The sequence below is a fragment of the Chiloscyllium plagiosum genome, unplaced genomic scaffold (assembly GCF_037043375.1).
Source record: "Chiloscyllium plagiosum isolate Xiang-an unplaced genomic scaffold, Cpla_swu_hap1 HiC_scaffold_12, whole genome shotgun sequence".
In the NCBI taxonomy this organism is placed as follows: domain Eukaryota; kingdom Metazoa; phylum Chordata; class Chondrichthyes; order Orectolobiformes; family Hemiscylliidae; genus Chiloscyllium; species Chiloscyllium plagiosum.
The window spans coordinates 57,229,873-57,250,480 of record NW_028270150.1 but is presented as its reverse complement, the minus strand read 5'-3'; the positions used below and the strand labels follow the sequence as shown (position 1 = coordinate 57,250,480).

Here is a 20,608-nt window from a genome sequence, read left to right as displayed (position 1 = left end):
GAATGTGTTAACATCAAATCGTAACAAAACCCGTATTCGTGCGGGATTCCTCTCCCGCACCAGCCAGGTTCGCCATCTCAATTAAATAAAAGCCCTTGTTAGGATAGCCGAAAAATCTGTATTTATATAATTAAAGAAGGGCTGCCATATTTTATGGAATAATGCGGTCTTTCGATGCACCATATTTGTAAGGAAGTCAAGGGGAATACATTCCATAATTAATCTGTGCCAATTTGAAAGTCCAGGGGGGCCCTCAGCCACCCAGTTTACCAAAATATTCTCTTCCCGTGCATATCCAGGGAGGGTAAGTTCAAAAAGCCCAAAAGGAGAGATACAGGGTCCACTCTAATTTCCGCTCCTAAGATTTCTGTCAGAGCACTTGCTACTTTAGTCCAATATCTACGGATCTTATGACAGGTCCATAAGCAATGTACAAGAGTGCCCACCTCTAATTTACATTTGGGACACATTGGAGATGCTCCTGCCTTAAATTTTGCCAATCAATCCGGTGCTATATGGGCTCTATGAAGTATCTTCAGCTGGATAGCCTGAGTTCTGTTGCAGATGGTGATTCTTCTGGTGTTTTCCCAAATGTCATTCCACGTTTCTATAGAGATTTGTAGTCCCAAATCCTGATCCCATGTTTTAAGCAGATTGTTCATACCTCCCGATACTTCATCATGTAATAAATGATAAATAATATTGACGGAAGATACCCCCATTGGTCGTAGCACTCTACATTCTCTATCTGATTTATAAAGACTATCTAATAATGTAATCTTTTTCTGTATGTAATCTCGAATTTGGAAGTATCGAAAGAGGTCTCCATTAGGTAATCCAAATTTCTGACGCAGCTGTTCAAAAGACATCAGGACCCCTTCTTTAAACAGATCCCCTAAACATGAGATACCCCTGGATCTCCAGAGTTTGAAAGTGGCATCTGTAAGCCCTGGTTGAAATCCCCATGCTCCCACTATCGGAGCATTGGGGATGTTTTATGTAAGTTGCCCTCATTTTGCCGCATTATATTCCAAGCTTTAATTGTGTTTGGTATTATAGGGTTTTTACAGTGAATCGTAATGATTTTCCTCTTGTCTGAAAATAAAAGGTTAATAAGTGGGCATTTTACTTGAGAAGCCTCGATGTCCAGCCAGATTGATTGTGGATCAGACAAGACCCAATCAGTTATGTAACTTAATAGGGAACTTAACTGATATTTCCTAAAATCTGGGAAGTCCAATCCTCCCCTTGTCTGTGGAAGCTGTAGCTTCTTCAGCTTAATGAGGGGCCGTCTATGATTCCACGTAAAGGAACCCAACCAGCCATATAATTTACGTAGTGCCAGCCTCGGCAGCATCACCGGAAGCATTCTCATAGGGTATAGGAGACGGGGCAGGACATTCATTTTAATTAGTGCTATTCTACCTAGCCAGGAAATTGGAAGATGTCCCTATAACTGGAGGTCCTATCTTATCCTTTCCAGTAAATGCACAAAGTTAGCCTTGTATAACTGACCAAATACTGGGGTAATAAAAATGCCTAGATATAAGAAACCCTCCAGGGACCACCGAAGGGAAAGTGGGATCCGTCCAATAAGTGGGATATACTAGCAAGGCCACCCATTGGCATAGCCTCCAATTTTGAGAAATTAATTTTATAGCCTGAAAATACACTAAATGTATTAATAACTTGGATTAAGGAAGGCACGGACATCAAAGGATTACTGAGAAATAGAAGAACATCATCTGCATAAAAGTAATCTTATGTTTACCTGTACCAATCCTCAGGGCCATTATATTAGGGTCAGCCCGTATAGCTTCTGCTAGTGGCTCAATTATTAGCGTAAATAGCAATGGCGAAAGAGGACATCCCTGACGGCAACCCCTATCCACACTAAAGCTATCGGAGCCTAATCCATTGGTAACCACAACTGCTTTGGGATTACTATATAATGTTGAGACCAATTTGGTAAACACCTTTCCAATGTGTAAAACAACTATGACCATTCAACTCTGTCGAATGCTTTTTCTGCGTCTAATGAGACTACTACTCCTGGTATCTTTCCCTGATGGCAGGCTTGAATCACATTCAAAACCCTTCTGACATTATTGGATGATCTACGGCCCTTAATAAACCCCGTCTGATCCTCCTTTATGATATGTGGCAATACCCTTTCTAGCCTCAATGCTAACGTTTTAGAGAGGATTTTAAAATCTACATTTAGCAAGGATATTGGTCTGTATGACACACAATCTTCTGGGTCCTTTCCTTGTTTGACGATAAGAGAGATATTCGCCTCTTTCAGCGAAGGCAAGAGACAGCCCTGACTGTATGAATAGTTATACATGTCCAGAAGTGGACCAGCCAATATTCCTGTAAATTCTTTATAGCATTCAGCTTGAAAGCCATCTGGGCCAGGTGCCTTACCGCTCTGAAGTTGCCTGATTGCATCAAGTATTTCTTGGATGGTTAGGGGAGCATTTAAGACTGATACGTGTTCCGGAGTTAGGTCCGGAAAGGTCAGGTTTTTAAAAAATGACTGCATCCTCCTAGTCCTGTCTTCGCAATCCTGTGATTTATATAAATCAGAATAAAATTTTCTAAAGATTGCGTTAATCCTTTTATGATCATGAGTCAAAATACCCGTACTTTCCTTGATAGACGTGATAGTTTGAGGGGCCTTCTTTTTCTTTGCAAGAAATGCTAAGTATCTCCCAGGTTTATCAGCAAATTCATATAACCTTTATTTTGCAAATAATATTTCCCTCTTAGCACTTTGGGTAAACATGGTGTTTAGAGCTGTCCTAAAAGCCGTAATCCTTTGCAATTTGATAATAAAAGGTCTATCAGTGTATGCTGTTTCAGCCGCTTTTAAGCGAGCTTCGAGCAGGCGCTGTTGTTCTCCCTTTAATTTTTTCTGGGTTGCTGAGTATGAGATGATCAAACCTCGCGCGTAAGCTTTGATGGTCTCCCACGTCATTGATGGGTTGCTAGCTGTACCTGAATTAATTTCTAAAAAAGTTTTAAATTCTTGAGAGAAGTACTTTACAAATTTACTATCTTTCATCAGGAAGGGGTCCATATGCCAATGCTGGGGGGATGTCTCATTGTTCCTTGCCTTGATTTCCATATATACAGCAGCGTGATTGGAAATTGCTATACTGCCTATTTTACAGGATGATATGGAATTTTTAAAAATTGAGGGGGCAAAAAACATATCGATTCTGGTATGACATTTATGTGGATTGGAGTAAAAAGAAAAATCTCTGCCCTGTGGATGAAGGCATCTCCATACATCTACTAGTCCTAATTCTTTGTTCAAATCCACCAATCGTCGAGATCTGGGAGATACTCCTGCAGTACTCTTGGGAATCCTATCTATTTCCGGATTTATAATACAATTAAAGCCTCCCCCTATAATTGTATGACAAGCACTGAGAGCCATCAATTTTGAGAAGGCTTCCCTTATAAATTTAAAAGGATGTGCCGGGGGGCAATACAAATTTAAAAACCCCAAATTCCTCTCCATTTATAAAGGCTTTAATCAGAGCACTTTGGGGACAGTGACCACAATTCGTTGACTTTTACTCTAGTGATGGAGAGGGATAAATGTGCACTGCAGGGCAAGAGTTATAGCTGGGGGGCGGGGAAATTATGATGCGGTGAGGCACGACTTGGGCTGCGTGGCTTGGAAAAGTAGGCTTCAAGGCAAGGGCGCAATTGATATGGGGAGCTTTTCAAGGAGCAACTATTGAGTGTCCTTGATAAGTATGTACCTGTCAGGCAGGGAGGAAAGGGTCATGTGAGGGAGCCGTGGTTTAATAAGGAATTGGAATCCCTTGTTAAGTGGAAGAGGGCGGCCTATGTAAAGATGAGGCGTGAAGGTTCAATTGGGGCGATTGAGAGTTATAAGGTAGCCAGGAAGGATCTGAAGAAAGAGCTAAGAGCAGTAAGGAGGGGACATGAAAAGTCCTTAGTTGGTAGGATTAGGGAAAACTCAAAGGCTTTCTATAGGTATGTCAGGAATAAAAGAATGACTAGGGTAGGAATAGGTCCAGTCAAGGATAGAAGTGGGAAGTTGCGTGTGGAGACTGAAGAGATTGGGGAGACACTGAATGAATACTTTTCGTCAGTATTCACTCAGGAACAGGACATTGTTGCCGATATGAATACTGAGTCACAATTAATTAGAATGGACGGCTTTGAGGTATGTAGGGAAGAGGTGTTGGAAATTCTGGAAAGGGTGAAAATAGATAAGTCCCCTGGGCCTGATGGCATTTATCCTAGGACTCTCTGGGAAGCAAAGGAGGAGATTGCAGAGCCATTGGCCTAGATTTTTATGTCCTTGTTGTCTACAGGAATAGTGCCAGAAGACTGGAGGATAGCAAATGTGGTTCCCTGTTCAAGAAGGGGAGTAGGGATAACCCTAGTAACTATAGGCCGGTGAGTCTCACTTCTGTTGTGGGCAAAGTCTTAGAGAGAATTGTAAGGGATAGGATTTATGAACATCTGGATAGGAATAATGTGATCAAGGATAGTCAGCATGGTTTTGTGAAGGGCAGGTCGTGCCTCACAAACCTTATTGAATTCTTTGAGAAGGTGACTAAGGAGATGGACGAGGGTAAAGCGGTAGATGTGGTGTATATGGATTTTAGTAAGGCGTTTGATAAGGTTCCCCATGGTAGGCTACTGCATAAAATACGGAGGTATGGCATTGAGGGTGAGTTGGAGGTTTGGATTAGGAATTGGCTGGCTGGAAGAAGACAGAGGGTAGTAGTTGATGGTAAAGGTTCATCTTGGAGTGCAGTTACTAGCGGTGTTCTGCAAGGATCTGTTTTGGGACCAGTGCTGTTTGTCATTTTTATAAATGACCTGGAGGAGGGGTTAGAAGGTTGGGTGAGCAAATTTGCGGATGATACGAAAGTCAGTGGAGTTGTTGACAGTGAGGAAGGATGTGTCAGGTTACAGCGGGATATAGATAAGCTGCAGAGCTGGGCAGAAAGGTGGCAAATGGAGTTCAATGTGGGTAAGTGTGAGGTGATTCACTTTGGTAAGAGTAACAAAAAGATGGGGTACTGGGCTAGTGGTCGGATATTTAGTAGTGTGGATGAGCAGAGGGATCTTGGTGTCCATGTACACAGATCTTTGAAAGTTGCCACCCAGGTATATAGTGTGGTGAAGAAGGCATATGGCGTACTGGCTTTTATTGGTAGAGGAATTGAGTTCCGGAGTCCTGAGGTCATGTTGCAGTTGTATAAGACTCTGGTGCGGCCGCACCTGGAGTATTGTGTGCAGTTTTGGTCACCATACTATCAGAAGGATGTGGAGGCACTGGAACGGGTGCAGAGGAGGTTTACCAGGATGTTGCCTTGTATGGTAGGAAGATCGTATGAGGAAAGGCTGAGGCACTTGGGGCTGTTTTCATTGGAGAAAAGAAGGTTCCCCTAAGGTGACTTGATAGAGGTGTACAAGATGATTAAGGGTTTAGATAGGGTTGACCAAGAGAACCTTTTTCCACGTATGGAGTCAGCTATTACGAGGGGGCATAGCTTTAAATTAAGGGGTGGTAGGTTTAGGACAGATGTTAGGGGGAGATTCTTTACTCAGCGAGTCGTGAGTTCATGGAATGCCCTGCCAGTAGCAGTGGTGGACTCTCCCTCCTTATGGGCATTTAAACGGGCATTGGATTGGCATATGGAGGATAGTGGGCTAGTGTAGGTTAGGTGGGCTTGGATCGGTGCAACATCGAGGGCCAAAGGGCCTGTACTGCGCTGTATTTTTCTATGTTCTATGTTCTATATCATCCAGATTTGTCTTTTATCTGATTTAGGATTTTGAGAGGGAAATTCTTCTGAATAAGAATAACAACTCCCCTGCTTTTTGAGCTAAAAGAAGAAAAAAAGGCCTGATCAAATCCCCCCTGTCGTAATTTGAAGTGTTCTTTATCCAATAAGTGTGTCTCCTACAGGAAAGCTACATCAACCCTTTCTTTCTTGAGGTTTGATAATATTTTTTTCCTTTTGACTGGCGAATTACTCCCCTTGACATTCCAGGTGCACCACTTAACCGACTGATCAACCATAATCATCCGGGCAAATCCGTGACCCCTCGGGAGGGGAAACCCTATCCAGAACATCCCGAGCATAGAGCATATAAAATTCACAAAAATCAAGGCTCTCTAATACACTCACAACAGTATAATAAAAAACTTTCTGAATAAAAAAAAACGTATTTAAATGGAGATTTCCCCCCTTGTTCCCAGGGGGTATCACTTCCTTTCCAAAAGTCCATCGTATCCTCTCCCAACCAGTGCCCCACCCTTGACTCAGGCGCTCCTCAATAGGATGAAGAAAATTTAAATATACTACAGAGCTAGAGTTAACAGTGAGCACCCTACCCCCACCCCCCCCCCCCCCCCCCCCCACCCACACCAACGCCTGGATATATTTGGTAATGTTAATACCATGTATAAACATATATAACTATAAGATTACAGCCTCAACAAGTAATAATTAAATATAATAATACAAAATAACAAGGGAAAACAACCCCGCTCCTAAAGACAGAGATAAAATAGGATAAGGTAACCACCTCCCCCCACCAACATTAACTAGACCACCCAGCCTATACATAATATATATATATAAAAAAAAAGGGGAGAAAATCGTTAAGTAGAGAACAAATAAATAAATCCCTCTCCCCACCCCCCACCCCCCAAGATAATATTAAACAGTAAGGTAAAAAAAGGGATTAATATCTATAAAAAAAGGGACGTAAACCAGAGTGGGGGAAAGCAAAACAGCATCAATTAACTCTTACAATTTATCTCAGAGAGTCCCAAAATCCCTTGGCCATTTCTGGCAATCGAAGTTATACACAGACCCTTCATGTTTAAAGCGTAGCGTTGCTGGATAGCGTAAGGAGTACTGAATATTTAAGTCCCTTAAACACTTCTTCACTTCATCAAATGCCTTCCTCTTTTGGACCAGAGCTGGGGAAAAGTCCTGGAATAACATGATCTTGGATCCTTTATAGATCATGGCTAGGGGATCTTTTTCAAGATTTCTGGAGGCTTTTAAGAGTATCTGCCTCTCCTTATAGCTCTGCAGTCAGAACAGGACCAGGTAGGGGCACTGGTTCGAGCCGGGTCCGCATATTGCAACCCGGTAGGCCCATTCCACCCTTACCTGGCCTGATCCAGCCTCCAGATTTAAAAGTTGTGGAAGCCACTGTTCAAGGAACACTGTAAGCTGGCCTTCCTCTTCCCGTTCGGGAAGGCCCAGCAAACTAATATTTTTTCGATGACCTCGATTTTCGAGGTCATCAATGTGATTCTCTAAGGTCCGGACTCGCTGTTCGAGAGTCCGGACCCGATCCAAGGCCGATTCTGCTGTAGTTTCGGAGGTCATGACCTTTAGCTCTGCCCCTCTGACTCAGCGCTCAGTTTCCTTGATGTCTCGGTCGTGCTTTTGCAGCGCGGCCAAGAGTGAGTCCTATCGGCTTCAGGACTCTTCAATGAAAGCGTCGATCTTCGCATCGAGTTTGGAGATTATTTCCACAAGGCTCGCCACCGTAGGTAAGTCCCCTGGGGCGGCTGCGGACACCTCTGCTGCAGCCAGAGAGGGTGGGGGAGGGGTTCCTGCTTGCTGAGAGCTGCGGGCTCCCTTCCCTTTAGTCATTTTTACTGGAGATTAAATTGTTTAAATTCAATACTAAGCAACTAATTACATTAAGTAAAAACTATTTTAAATGATTTGGTTAGTGTGGTGGGGGCGGGTGACCCACTTTACCCACAAAGATGAGGAGCACTGTAGACTCAGACTTGCTGGGTCGCCGCCATCTTGGATCCCCGTAATTAAATCTTTAAGTTTCATGTTGCCCCAGAAGACATGGGGCTCATATATCAACACACATTTCCACATGTATCGAACCATCCTACACACTGTAGATGGGCTTTCCAGGGTGTGCACTCTCCTGGATACTAGCCTATGAGGTGTCTTACTCAATTGAGGTCGAGTGCGACTATTTTGCTGTCTCGAGTCTGCATACTGACAGCAACTACAATGGCTTACCATCTTGGATCCTGAAGAAAACTTTAACTGTTTAGCTTTGATTTGGATTTGTTTTGTGGTTTTACTGTGGGCTGACCTTGAGTCCGACTGTTCAGCATATGTCCTGAGTGTGGCAATGCAATTGCCTTCACACAAATGGTGTTCCCCAAGCTCAGTTAAACAAGGATGTCCATTTCCATCGGAATACTCTGTACTCATGTGCTCCACTTGCTGCATTTTCCAATAATAATGCCTGTTTGAAGTGTAGTTGGGCTTTAGCTAATAGGTGCTTTTGCATGATTACATCATTAATCCCACATTCCAAACAGTCTCTCAGCATCTCATTAACGGTTAAGCTAAAGTCACATGCTTCTGCCAGTCGTTTTAATGTAGTCAAAAATCCTTTGGTACTCGAAAACTGATAGCATCTCAGAATTAGAGGAAGTTTGAGATCGTAATATTCCTGAACTAAATCCATCAACTCTTGAAAGATTTTAGAATTTGTTGCCTCAGGGAAAGTTGGGCTCCTAATAACCGAAAAAACTACAGATCCACAAGCTGCCGGTAGAATTAATCATTGTTTTTCATCTGCCCCAGTGCTGTTTGTCCAGAAGAAATAATACATTCTTTCCACATACTGACCTCAGTCTTCAATGGTAGGATCGAACAAATCAAGTTTCCCAAATAACAGCATGAAACCAGAAATGCTTACTCCAACTCAAAGATGACTGTTGCAAGCAAATTTCTTCAGGAGTGTGCTTTTCCCTCATTGCCACTGAAATAACTCCACAGAAGCCAGTACCCCATCACCAAGCCACCTTTTATTTAGAGTCCTTGACACTGATCCAGTTTCCTCAGAGCCAACTCTTAGCGTGAACAAAACCTCTGACACTCCTGTTTATATCGGTCAGGCAGGGCTCCCTGATTGGACCAGATTAACAGCTGGTTGACCTCATTACAATCACTACAGTGGTAAAAATAAAATTACCCACAAAAAGTTAAAATTAACTAAACCAACTTTCAATTCTCAATCATTCCCATTGGTTTGATATAAAGGTTAATGAGGATGAGGTGTGGGATGCAGATCCCTATACCTTATAGAAATAAACCTCATATCACTCCTGACTTCCCTGAAATCAAATTGGTACAAGTGTCTGTATCTGATACACAGATTATAAAGATGGTCAGTGAAGAGTTATAAAAATGTATCACAACCCAAGAACAGGTCCATCATCTATTTCTGAAACAGGAGGTTTTTTTTATTCATAAGGTATATTTGCATTGTTGGCTAGACCAACATTTATTCTCCATTATAAGAAGGACTGGAGAAAGTCCTCGGGGGAGAGGGTTGCAGACTGTATTATTAAAATGGAAATTTCTGGACACAGGTGAGGAGAAAGAGAATGTGAAGTGTGTATTGTCCTTCTGATTTTTAATATTTCATATCAACTTCATAGGTAAATACCATAAAGAAAAGAAAAACATTATTTGTGTTCCTTTTTTATAGTTGAGACGTTATGACAGCGGTAAAAAATAGACTATCAATTTTGACAACTTTGATTTTCATACGTCAGACCTTTCATGGACACTGTCCTTTTCAACTAAAAATGAAAAACGCTGATTTAAGATGATCACAGTGATCACCTGACCAGATTTGATCCAGACTTTATAAAACTATCAATAAACCAGATCCAGTCTAAATTGAAATGTTTAATTTAAACTTCTCTGGAAGTTTCAGCTATTGGAATGAAAGATTCACCTGCAGTTATCCATTTTGGAAAACAGTAAAGCCAGATGCAAGAATACACAAGTGAACTACATTTCAGTGAACTGCTTTTTTGCAGAGCATTGAGGAGAATGATTGTTTTGTAATAGAAGAACTAGGAGCCTTTCTCTTCTTTCTCTTTACATCTCCCTGCTTTTACTTGTCTAAGACAGCATCTGCTGATATAGCAAATTAGAGAAATATCCATTCACTATTGAAAGGTATGTGCAACTGCTGAGGATACAAGACAACAATTAAACACCCACGGTCTCTGCCTTTCAAAAAACTCTTTGGACATTATGAATTGCAGATCCTTTATCTGACGTATTCGCGAGACACCCTTCTTCTCTCCCCACCCCCCACCCCCCCAACCACAGCATCTGTGTCTATGTTTGAGACTTGTCTAGTTTTTTTTTCAGGTTAGCAAGTATCACCCAACTCTGTACAAACAGTTTTAAAGCTTCCAATGTATATGGCAATGAAAACAAATTATCTTTGTTTTGCTCTCAGTGTTTATTAAAATTAAATGGACATGTAATAGAACTACAACTCTGAAGTAACATTCTCTTATTTCCATGTTGGCTCCTTCTAGGTTATTTTATCAATAGAAGAGGGTTATCGACTCCCTTCTCCAATGGGCTGCCCTGGCACTCTTCATCAGCTCATGCTCCATTGTTGGCAGAAGGAACGAAATCACAGGCCAAAGTTCACAGAAATTGTTAGTTTCTTGGACAAAGTGATTCGCAATCCAAGCAGCCTTCAGAACCTAGTGGAAGAGGTGCATGGGTGGGTACACCTGAAGATAAATTCCTCTGGGCAACTCTGAATCTATCATGTAGGATTGCACTATTTCTTTATGTTTTAAAAGTAAGAGCTTTTAACATGATGTGTGTGGAATTATGAATTATTTTCATAAAACCGCATGTCACAACATCAAATGTAAATTTCTCCAAAAATGGGGTCAAAATGTAAGAAAGAACATTGTCCTCAACAGCTATATTTATAATGACCTGTAAATACTTAACTGACTAATTATATGGCAGGACTCATAAGCGGTTCTTGTGCTGCAATGGTAATGTCCCTACATCTGAGCCAGGAGGCCCATCTGCTCCAGATGTATATCATGGCATCCCCAAACGGGTTATGCAGAAAATAAGTAGGGTAGCATTCATCTGTACAGTTATATTTTACTGTTCAGGAGACATCGGAAGGAACAAAGAGGATTAATGAGGGCAGAGCGATAGACATGATCTATATGGACTTCAGTAAGGCATTCGACAAGGTTTCCCATGGGAGTCTGATTAGCAAGGTTAGATCTCACGGAATACAGGGAGAACTAGCCATTTGGATACAGAACTGGCTCAATGGTAGAAGACAGAGGGTGGTAGTGGAGGGTTGTTTTTCAGACTGGAGGCCTGTGACCAGTGGAGTGTTACAAGGATCGGTGCTGGGTCCTCTACTTTTTGCCATTTACATAAATGATTTGGATGTGAGCATAAGAGGTACAGTTAGTAAGTTTGCAGATGACACCAAAATTTGAGGTGTAGTGGTCAGCAAAAAGGGGTACCTCAGATTACAACAGGATCTTGACCAGATGGGCCAATGGGCTGAGAAGTGGCAGAAGGAGTTTAAGTCAGATAAATGCAAGGTGCTGCATTTTGGGAAAGCAAATCTTAGCAGGACTTATACACTTAATGGTAAGGTCCTAGGGAGTGTTGCTGAACAAAGAGACCTTGGAGTGCAGGTTCATAGCTCCTTGAAAGTGGAGTCGCAGGTAGATAGGATAGTGAAGAAGGCGTTTGGTACGCTTTCTTTTATTGGTCGGAGTATTGAGTACAGGAGTTGGGAGGTCATGTTGAGGCTGTACAGGACATTGGTTAGGCCACTGTGGGAATATTGCATGCAATTCTGGTGTCCTTCCTATCGGAAAGATGTTGTGAAACTTGAAAGGGTTCAGAAAAGATTTACAAGAATATTACCAGGGTTGGAGGATCTGAGCTATGGGGAAAAGCTGAACAGGCTGGAGCTGTTTTCTCTGGAGCGTCGGAGGCTGAGGGTTGACCTTATAGAGGTTTACAAAATCAGGAGGGGCATGGAGAGGGTAAATAGATAAAGTCTTTTCCCTGGAATCAGGGAGTCCAGAACTAGAGGGCATAGGTTTAGGATGAGAGGGGAAAGGTATAAAAGAGACCTAAGGTTCAACGTTTTCTCGCAGAGGGTGGTACGTGTATGGAATGAGCTGCCAGAGGAAGTGGTGGAAGCTGGTACAATTGCAACATTTAAGAGGCATTTGGATGGATATATGAATAGGAAGGGTTTGGAGGGATATGGGCCGGGTGCTGGCAGGTGGGACTTGATTGGGTTGGGATATCTGGTCGGCATGGACGGGTTGTACATCTCTATGACTCGATGACTCTAATTGGAGTGTTCTGTTTCACTGTATCCCTGATTGGACAAGGATTTACTCTTTGCCCTTTGCTGACAAATCAGGAAAGCCTTCTTTATACTTATGTTGACAAATTCATGATAAAAAGTACAAATTGGCCCCTTCTGTTTTGGATTACTGCCATGGCTAACGTAGAGTCTGTCCCATGCCATGTTATGAAATATCTGTTTTTTAAAAATTTACTTTCAGTTTCACTATAACATATATAGCATAGAAAGGAGGTCATCTCATTCAATATATATGTGCTAGCTCTTTGCTAGAACAGCTTAAAACTGATCTCACTGCTTCTCTATGTCACCGTGGCCCTGTTATCTGCTCTCTTTTAATTGTTTATTTCATCTTATCTTAAAAGCTGCAATTGTGCCTCAGTCATCCCCTGTGGTAATCATTTTCATTCTGCAATAACCACGAGCCTGGCTCACAAAACACTCAGATGGTGACCCTCACCTCAGTCATTTGGGATGGTAGAAATAAGTTTATTAATTATCAGGATGCTGGAAAAGAATTTGGAATCCCCATTGTAACATTTTCCCCTTCTCAAAATTTTGTTTTTGATCTGTGATGTCAACAAGTTGCCACAACGTTTATCTCCACTTAGTGTTTAGGTCACTGACACCATGGTGAGCTTGAGAGGTGACAATGGAAAGCAAAGTTTAATGTAGAACTACTCAGTGTATTGCAGTTTAAGGGTTCCATTGGCCTTGCTATTATAGTTTCAGGAAGTACTTTAAAGTCTTAATGAAAGTAAAGTTCTGCATTGCTTTTCCCTTGTTACTGAGGAGCCATGCTGTTACAGGCAGAAAGTAATATCAACTCTCTTGTTTCTACTTTCCTAACAGCAATCAGTTGCTCTGCAGGCAGATTTAGGTTCTTCCTAGTAAAGTGAAACTCTATCTGACCACACTCCAATGTATCTATTTCCTTCTCTGTTGTACACTTTATTTCTGCTTCTGTCCTTAAATTTAATTGGTTAAGGGGATCAACTGAGTTTACAGAGGTCCCGGTACCCTGCTGAAGGTGTCATACTGTTATCAGCTCACAATCGTAGCACAAAAATGATGACAGTTAGAGGACACACACTGCAAAATGCCTTATTCCCATAAATTCCATATTGTAGTCTGAAATATGTGCTCTGTCAACATGATGGTTTACAAAATGCACTGAATGAGTTTTTCTAATTACAGCCAAATAAGTCATAATTGTATCTAGCTCCAAATTGAGAAGACTAAGCCCATTGTTTGTGGCCATCACCAGAAGCCCCTTACCAGTGATACTGCCCCACTTTCCAAATGCTGTATCAGCTAATTCAAATAGTTTGTATCCTTAACAACTCTTTAGTTTTTAGTTTTGGACCTTCAAACCATACACTATAGCTTGCTCTTCCTTCTCAAGCAGCTGATGTCACTCAAGGTTAACGCATCACTTCCAGGTTTGTACTACTCCAATACAAACAGAATTTGATGGAGAAATTACGCAGGTCTGGCAGCATCTGTGGGGAGAAAGCAGAGTTAATGTTTCGGGTTCAGTGACCCTTCTTCAGTACTGACTATAGCTAGGAAAGGGTTGATATATATGCTGAAGATATGGTAGGGGAAAGGGGAGAGGTATATGGTAGGTGGAAATGGAACCCAGAGAATGACAGAGAAAACCAGACAAAGGAATGGGTAAAGGTCAGTCTGGGAGGAATCAATAGCTACTAATGGGGATTATTAGTAGATGATTAAAAGTTGGTTGTGGTAACAGTCCATGTGATGACAAGGCCTAGTATGTGGGGATGGAGTAAGGACACGGGAGAAGGTGTTCAGACTCTAAAATTATTGAACTCAATATTGAGTCCTGAAGGCTGTAGGGTGCCCAAGTAGAAAATAAGATACTGTTCTTCCAACTTGCGCTGAGCTTTTCTGGAGCACCGCAACAAGCCTGAGACAGAGATGTTGCCAGGCAACATGGTGCTTTGTTGAAGTGCAACAAGAAGCTCAGGGTCATTTTTGCAGGCAGAACATAAATGTTCTGCAAAGCAATCACCAGTCTCCATTTTGTCACCCCAATGTGAGTAGTAAATACAGTAGGCTAGATTGAGTGAACTACAGGTAAGTTTTTGTTCACCTGGAAGGTGTGTCTGGGGCCTTGGATAGTGAGGAGGGAGGAAATAAATGGGCAGGTGTTACACTTTCTGTAATTGCAGTGGAAGGTGCCGTGTGGGTGTGGGGACATGTTGGAAGTGAAGGAGAAATGACCCAAAGTGTCCTGGAGGGAACAGTCCTTTTGGAAGGCTGACAAGGGAGGAGAGGGGAATGTGTCACTTGTGATGGCATCCTGCAAGAGAAGACAGAAATGGCAGCTAATGATCCTGTGGATCTGGATGCTAGTGGAATGGTGAGTGCGTATCAGGGAGACACTCTCATCCTTGTGGGAGGGAATAAAGGGGGTGAGTAAGGGCCAAAGTGCAGGAGATGGGTCAGACTCAACTGAGGGCCCAGCCAACCACAGTGATTGGGAATTCTCAGTCGAGGAAGAAGGTGGATATTTGGGAGGCCCCCTTGTAGAAACTGACATTGTTAGAATAGATGTATTGGAGATGAAGGAACTGAGAGGAGTTTAAGGAGAAGTTGTTCAATGTGAGGATGAGCTCAGCCAGGCAGAGGAAGGTGGCAGTGGATTGTTAACGATTCAGGCCTTTTATCCAGGAAGAAGCAGAGAGCCCTGAGATCATTCTGATGAGGAATGGACATGTAATTAGTTTGCACATGGGTGGTGAAGAAGAGGTAGCTAGAATCTGCAAATTGGACATTCTGAAATTGACATAAAGTGTCAGAAGAATCATGGATGTAAAGCACAGAGGTGAATTTTCTCTCTAAAACCCGGGCTGAAATTAGGTTGCTTGAACTTCAGCAACTCTTTGTCACAGTTTGGTGGAAATGGTCAACTTGCTGGGACACTTCATGATCATCGTCATCATTTACTAAATAACTCCCTTCACTTTCTTTTCTGGAAAATGGTGAGTTAGAAAAAAGTAAAACCATAACTGACAGAAAGAAGAGCGAGTGGGAGACAAGTAGTGAATACAAGGTTAGAAAAATTGAAGGATCCAATTATATTTTACGAGCTGATTTATAATCTTGATGCCGTAGTGGTTGAGTGTTTCCCCATGATTTGATTGATCAGTTCATTCTCCATTATGAGAATCTAGAACATGTGGACTGAAAAGGAGGCTTAGGGTCCATGTACACAAATTCCTAAAAGCTAGTAAACAATTAAGAAAAATAATTTAATAGGTTAATACATTGTTAACAATATTTCAAGTGGACTGGAATGCAAAGGGATGTAAGTCATATTACACCTTTGCAGGGCTTTCGTTATACCTTATCTGGAGTAGTCCATTCAATTCTGGGCATTACCTCACAGAAAGGCCCTAGAATGACTACATCACAAATTCAGCAGAATGTTAGCAGGGCTGAAAGGCTAAACTGTGAGGTATGAATTACATAGATGAGGTTTGCATTCCTTGCATGTAGAATATTAATGAATATTGTAATTGAAGTGATTCGGATGATAAATGGATTTAATAGGGTAGATAGACATTATTACCTCGTGGGAGAATTCAGAAAAAGGAGCATTCCAGAACAAAATCATTTGGGGGACATTCAAAAGTACTTATTCATGTAAAGATAGAGAAAATCTGGAAAACTCTTTCCCAAACATCTGTTGAGGTGATATCCACTGGAAATTTCAAAACTCAGATTTTTTGTGAGTCAAGGTTTTTGAAGATTTTCAAAGCAATTAGATTGATCAAAGAGAGAGATGTAGACATTTGATGTAGATACTGATGAGTTGGCTTGACGTATTGATCATAATGACACAAAAAAATTATGGTAGTGTAGTGTAGTGGATTATAAAACCTAAATGAATGCTGGTTCAGATTCCACCATGACAGTTTAGGGATTTGAATTTAGTTTGGATAAAAATCTGCCAATGAAATCTAATACCAGTAGAATCCTGGATTGTTGTAAAAACGTAATTTGTCCAGTCAATGTGTGATTTCTGACCCACACTAATGAGGTTAACCCTTAACTGCATTCTGAAGGGTGGCAGCAAGTTGTCCATTTCTACCTAATTAAAACAAAGAATTGCAGAGGTTCAAGTTAGGTAATTTCAGTGAGGGTTTCAGAGGGAGAATTCACCTCAATGCTTTGGACAGGGGAGAAATGGTAGGCAGTATCCAATAACCCATGCTCGAAAGTGCATGCATGAGACATGGAACATGAGGCACCAAATGATTAAATAGTTTCCTTATATCTGGGTGTACACATATCGCTTGAGAGTAATATCTAGATTCCTAGGATCTAGACTTCAGCAAATATTAATAACATTAGAAGTTGAGATAAAGGAGGGATCTTTAAATTAAAGTGTATGCCATTCTGATTGTAGATAGCTTATCTATTCAGGCCGAATATACGCTATCAAGAAGAAAACATGTCATTTTATACCCTTCAATTTAGACCATTATGTTCTTTAAAATCCAATGAAGCCTGGTATAATTAGAAGATACGGTTTAAAAAAAACAGATTTATCTGTTTATACCTGGTATAATCACTAACTCAGTTGATACTTACAACACCTTGACCTAGATGGACATTAATGTTCTCCAGGATAACTACATTAGCAGTTGCAGTTGCAGTTACAGTAAGTCTTCATTTAAAGTTATAGTTGTGTTCCTGAAAATCATGGCTTTAAGTAATTTTTTTCTTACAGTTTATTTCCCCATTGTCCACACTGTCTGAGTAAAAATGGTTCTTCTGATTTCTTGGTGACTATCTTGTGTTGGTAATCACCAATGCTGCTGTTTGTCACCAGTGGCAAGATATTAGGAAGGGATGTGGATCTCAATGTCAAGGGTCTGATAGACATGATGTGGAAGTGCTGGTATTGGACTGGGGTGGGCAAAGTTAAAAATCACACAACACCAGGATAGAGTTTATTTGGAAGTACTAGCTTTTGGAGCTCTGCTCCTTCATCAAGTAGCTAGTGGGGCAGGATCATAGGGCACAGGATTTATAATAAAAGTTAAAAAATCACACAACACCAGATTATAGTCTCATAGATTTATTTGGAAGTACAAGCGTTTAACTGTGTGGGGAGCAGCCACTCCATGTTGAGGTTTCTTGGATTCCCTGATTAGTGGCCAGAGGACACCTTTGCCATCCAAATCAGGATAACAGACAAGCTTTCAAAGTGGGAGAGCTAATAGGATGCCCTGAAGCATTAATGAATGGATAGAATTGAAGGTAAAGAGTGAGGGAGCACCTCCATCTTGGGAAACCCTCTAAATAGTTTTTTTTTAAAAACCCAGTTAGTTTAATATCTGTTATTGGGAAAATGTTAGTGTCTATTTTAAAGGATGTAATAGTGGAGCATTTAAAAACTCATAATATAATCAAGCAGAATCATATTGGCTTCATGAAGGGGAAATCAGGCCTGATACATTTATTAGAATCCTTTGAGGAGGTAATAAGCAGGATAGATAAAGGGGAGTCATTAGCTACAATATACTTGAATTTCCAAAAGATATTCAATAAAGTACTACAAATAAGTCTACTTTATAAGATAACAGGCCGTGATGTTGGTGGTAGTGTATGAGCATGGATAGAGTATTGTCCAGAAGACAGAGAGATGGGAGAAAAAGGGCATTCTTAGGATGACAACCTGTAACAAGTGGAATATTATAGAGACCAGTGCTGGGCCACAATTATTCATAATATATAAACAAATTGAATGATCGAAGTGAATGTACTGTCACAAAGTTTGCAGATGACACAAAAATAAGTAGGAAGGCAAGTAGTGAGGATGACACAAGAAGTCAACCAAGTGATATGAACAGGTTAAATGAGTGGACAAACGTTTGGCAGATGGGATAAAATGTCGGAAAATATGAAGTTGTGTACTTTGACAGCATGACTAGAAAACTTGAATGTTATTTTAAGACTGGAGACGGTTGCAGCACAAAGAGAATTGGGGGCCCTCGCACATCAATCACAAAAAGCTAGCATCCAAGTTCAGTGGGTAATAGGGAAGGCAAATATAATGTTGGCCTTTGTTTCAAAGGAAATGTAGAGTAAAAATAGGGAGATGCTACTAAATTTGTACAAGGCACTGGTTAGTAAACAGCTCTGAACCCCTTACCTCAGGAAATATATAGTTGCATGAGTTGGATGATCAAAATGGCAGAGCAAGCACGAAGGGCAAAATGGCCTATTTGTGCTTCTATTTTTGACAGCACTGAAGGCAGTCCAAAGAGGATTCACTACGTTGATCCCTTGTATGAAGAGATTTGCTCATGAGAAGCAGTTGAGTAAGTTGGAGTTGTAGTGGACAGCGAAAAAGGTTACCTCAGATTACAACGGGATCTTGATCAGATGGGCCAATGGGCTGAGAAGTGACAGATGGAGTTCAATTTAGATAAATGTGAGGTGCTACATTTTCAGAAAACAAATCTTAGTAAGACTTATACACTTAATGATAAGGTCCAAGGGAGTGTTGCTGAACAAAGAGACCTTGGAGTGCAGGTTCATAGCTCCTTGAAAGTAGAGTCACAGGTAAATAGGATAGTGAAGAAGATGTTTGGTATACATTCCTTTATTGGTCAGAGTATTGAGTACAGGAGTTGAGAGGTCATGTAGCAGCTGTATTGGACGTTGGTTAGGCCATTGTTGGAATATTGCGTGCAATTCAGGTCTCCTTCCTAAAGGAAAGATGTTGTGAAACTTGAAAGGGTTCAGAAATGATTTACAAGGATGTTGCCAGGGTTGGAGGATTTAAGCTATAGGCAGAGGCAAAATGGGCTGGGGCTGTTTTCCCTGGAGCGTCGGAGGCTGAGGAGTGACCTTATAGAGGTTTATAAAATCATAGGGACATGGATAGGATAAATAGACAAAGTCTTTTCCCTAGAACTAGAGGGCATAGTTTTAGGGTGAGAGGGAAAAGATATAAAAGAAACCTAAGGGGCAACTTTTTCACGCAGAGGGTGGTGCATATATGGAATGATTTGCCAGAGGAAGTGGTGGAGGCTGGTAAAATTGCAAAATTTAAAATGCATCTGGATGGGTATATTAATTGGAAGGATTTGCAGGGATATGGGCCAGGTGCTGGTGGTTGGGACTAGATTGGGTTGGGATATCTGATCGGTATGGACGAGTTGGACAGAGGGGACTGTTTCTATGCTGTACATCTCTATGATTCTACTCATTGGAGTTTAGGAGAATGCAAGGTGGCCTTATTGAATCATTTACAATCTTAATATAGTAATGTGTAAAGGTTTTTTCCCTTTGTGGGAGAGTCTAGGACCAGAGAGCAATCTCAGAGAAAGGATTCACTTATTTACAAGAGAGATGAGGAAGATATTTTTCTCTCTGAGGGTGAATCATTTACTGCAAGACTGTCAAAAGTATGCCAATAAGTACATTCAAGACTGAGACAAATAGATTTTTAAATACTAAGGGAATCAAGGGTTATGGGGAAAAGGCAGCAAAATGGAGTTGAGGATTCTCAGATCAGCCATAATCTCATTGAATGCTGGAGCAGAGTTGATGGGCTGAATGACTGCTACGTTTTATGCTCTTATTAGTGGTCCTGGCTTTCACCTCATTATTGTGAAGGGGAAGCACAACCACAAGGTGACCTAGGGCTACAGGTAGGTTGGAGGGAAGGGTCTTAAAGCTTTCTAGGAGAAACAGGCCCCCTCTCCTTCATCCCTAGGTTCGAGGGAAGGGTCTTAAAGCTTTTTTGGAGAAACAGGCCCCCTCTCCTTCATCCCTCCAACCTCCTCAGTCTGTAACTGGGAGGTTCCCTCTAGACAATTTACCTATTCCTGCTGCTGTGGGGAACTTGTGAACTGACTGAGAATTTACAATTGGCCTCTGACAATCAACTTTTCACTCACCTTGACTAAGGTAAGCTAATTAATGCACTTGCTCATATCCATCATCTCCCCTATATGGAGTGAAATTCTGCCCCAAAACCAGATTCAAGGACCACATTGAGTTGGGCAGGAGGAAAACGTTGGCAGCTGGAGAGTAGATCACAGATCATGCCCCACTTCTGACTCTTGCTAGTTTCCACAATGTCAGAAAGGATACTGGCTGGGAATCGCTAATTCTGCTGTTCAAAAGTTGCTGTCACCATTGTGGAAGTGGATATTTTAGAATATCTGTAACTTACTTGGAGATGGCTACATTTTTGAAGCATTTCTAAGTCACACCTGATGAATACTGATGTGAACTAGGACTTGGGCATAAGAAGTGCCTGATTGGTAGGTAAAAATGGTGATGCTCCCTTTTTAACTCTTCATGA

The 20,608-nt window shown here is 41.3% G+C and overlaps 1 protein-coding gene across 5 annotated transcripts in view; it reads left to right on the top strand.

Annotated features, from left to right (window-relative positions):
- The window catches only part of epha6 (eph receptor A6), a 687,522-nt gene that overhangs the window by 654,234 nt on the left and 12,680 nt on the right, over window positions 1–20,608 (top strand). For 3 of the 5 annotated variants that reach the window (XM_043700795.2, XM_087992858.1, XM_087992855.1), the window contains one exon: window positions 10,409–10,602. In XM_043700795.2, coding sequence (XP_043556730.1) covers window positions 10,409–10,602 — 194 coding nt within the window. Of the gene's footprint in view, window positions 1–10,408; window positions 10,684–20,608 lie in introns of all 5 variants that reach the window. The other 2 variants (XM_087992857.1, XM_087992856.1) reach the window with 2 other exon arrangements.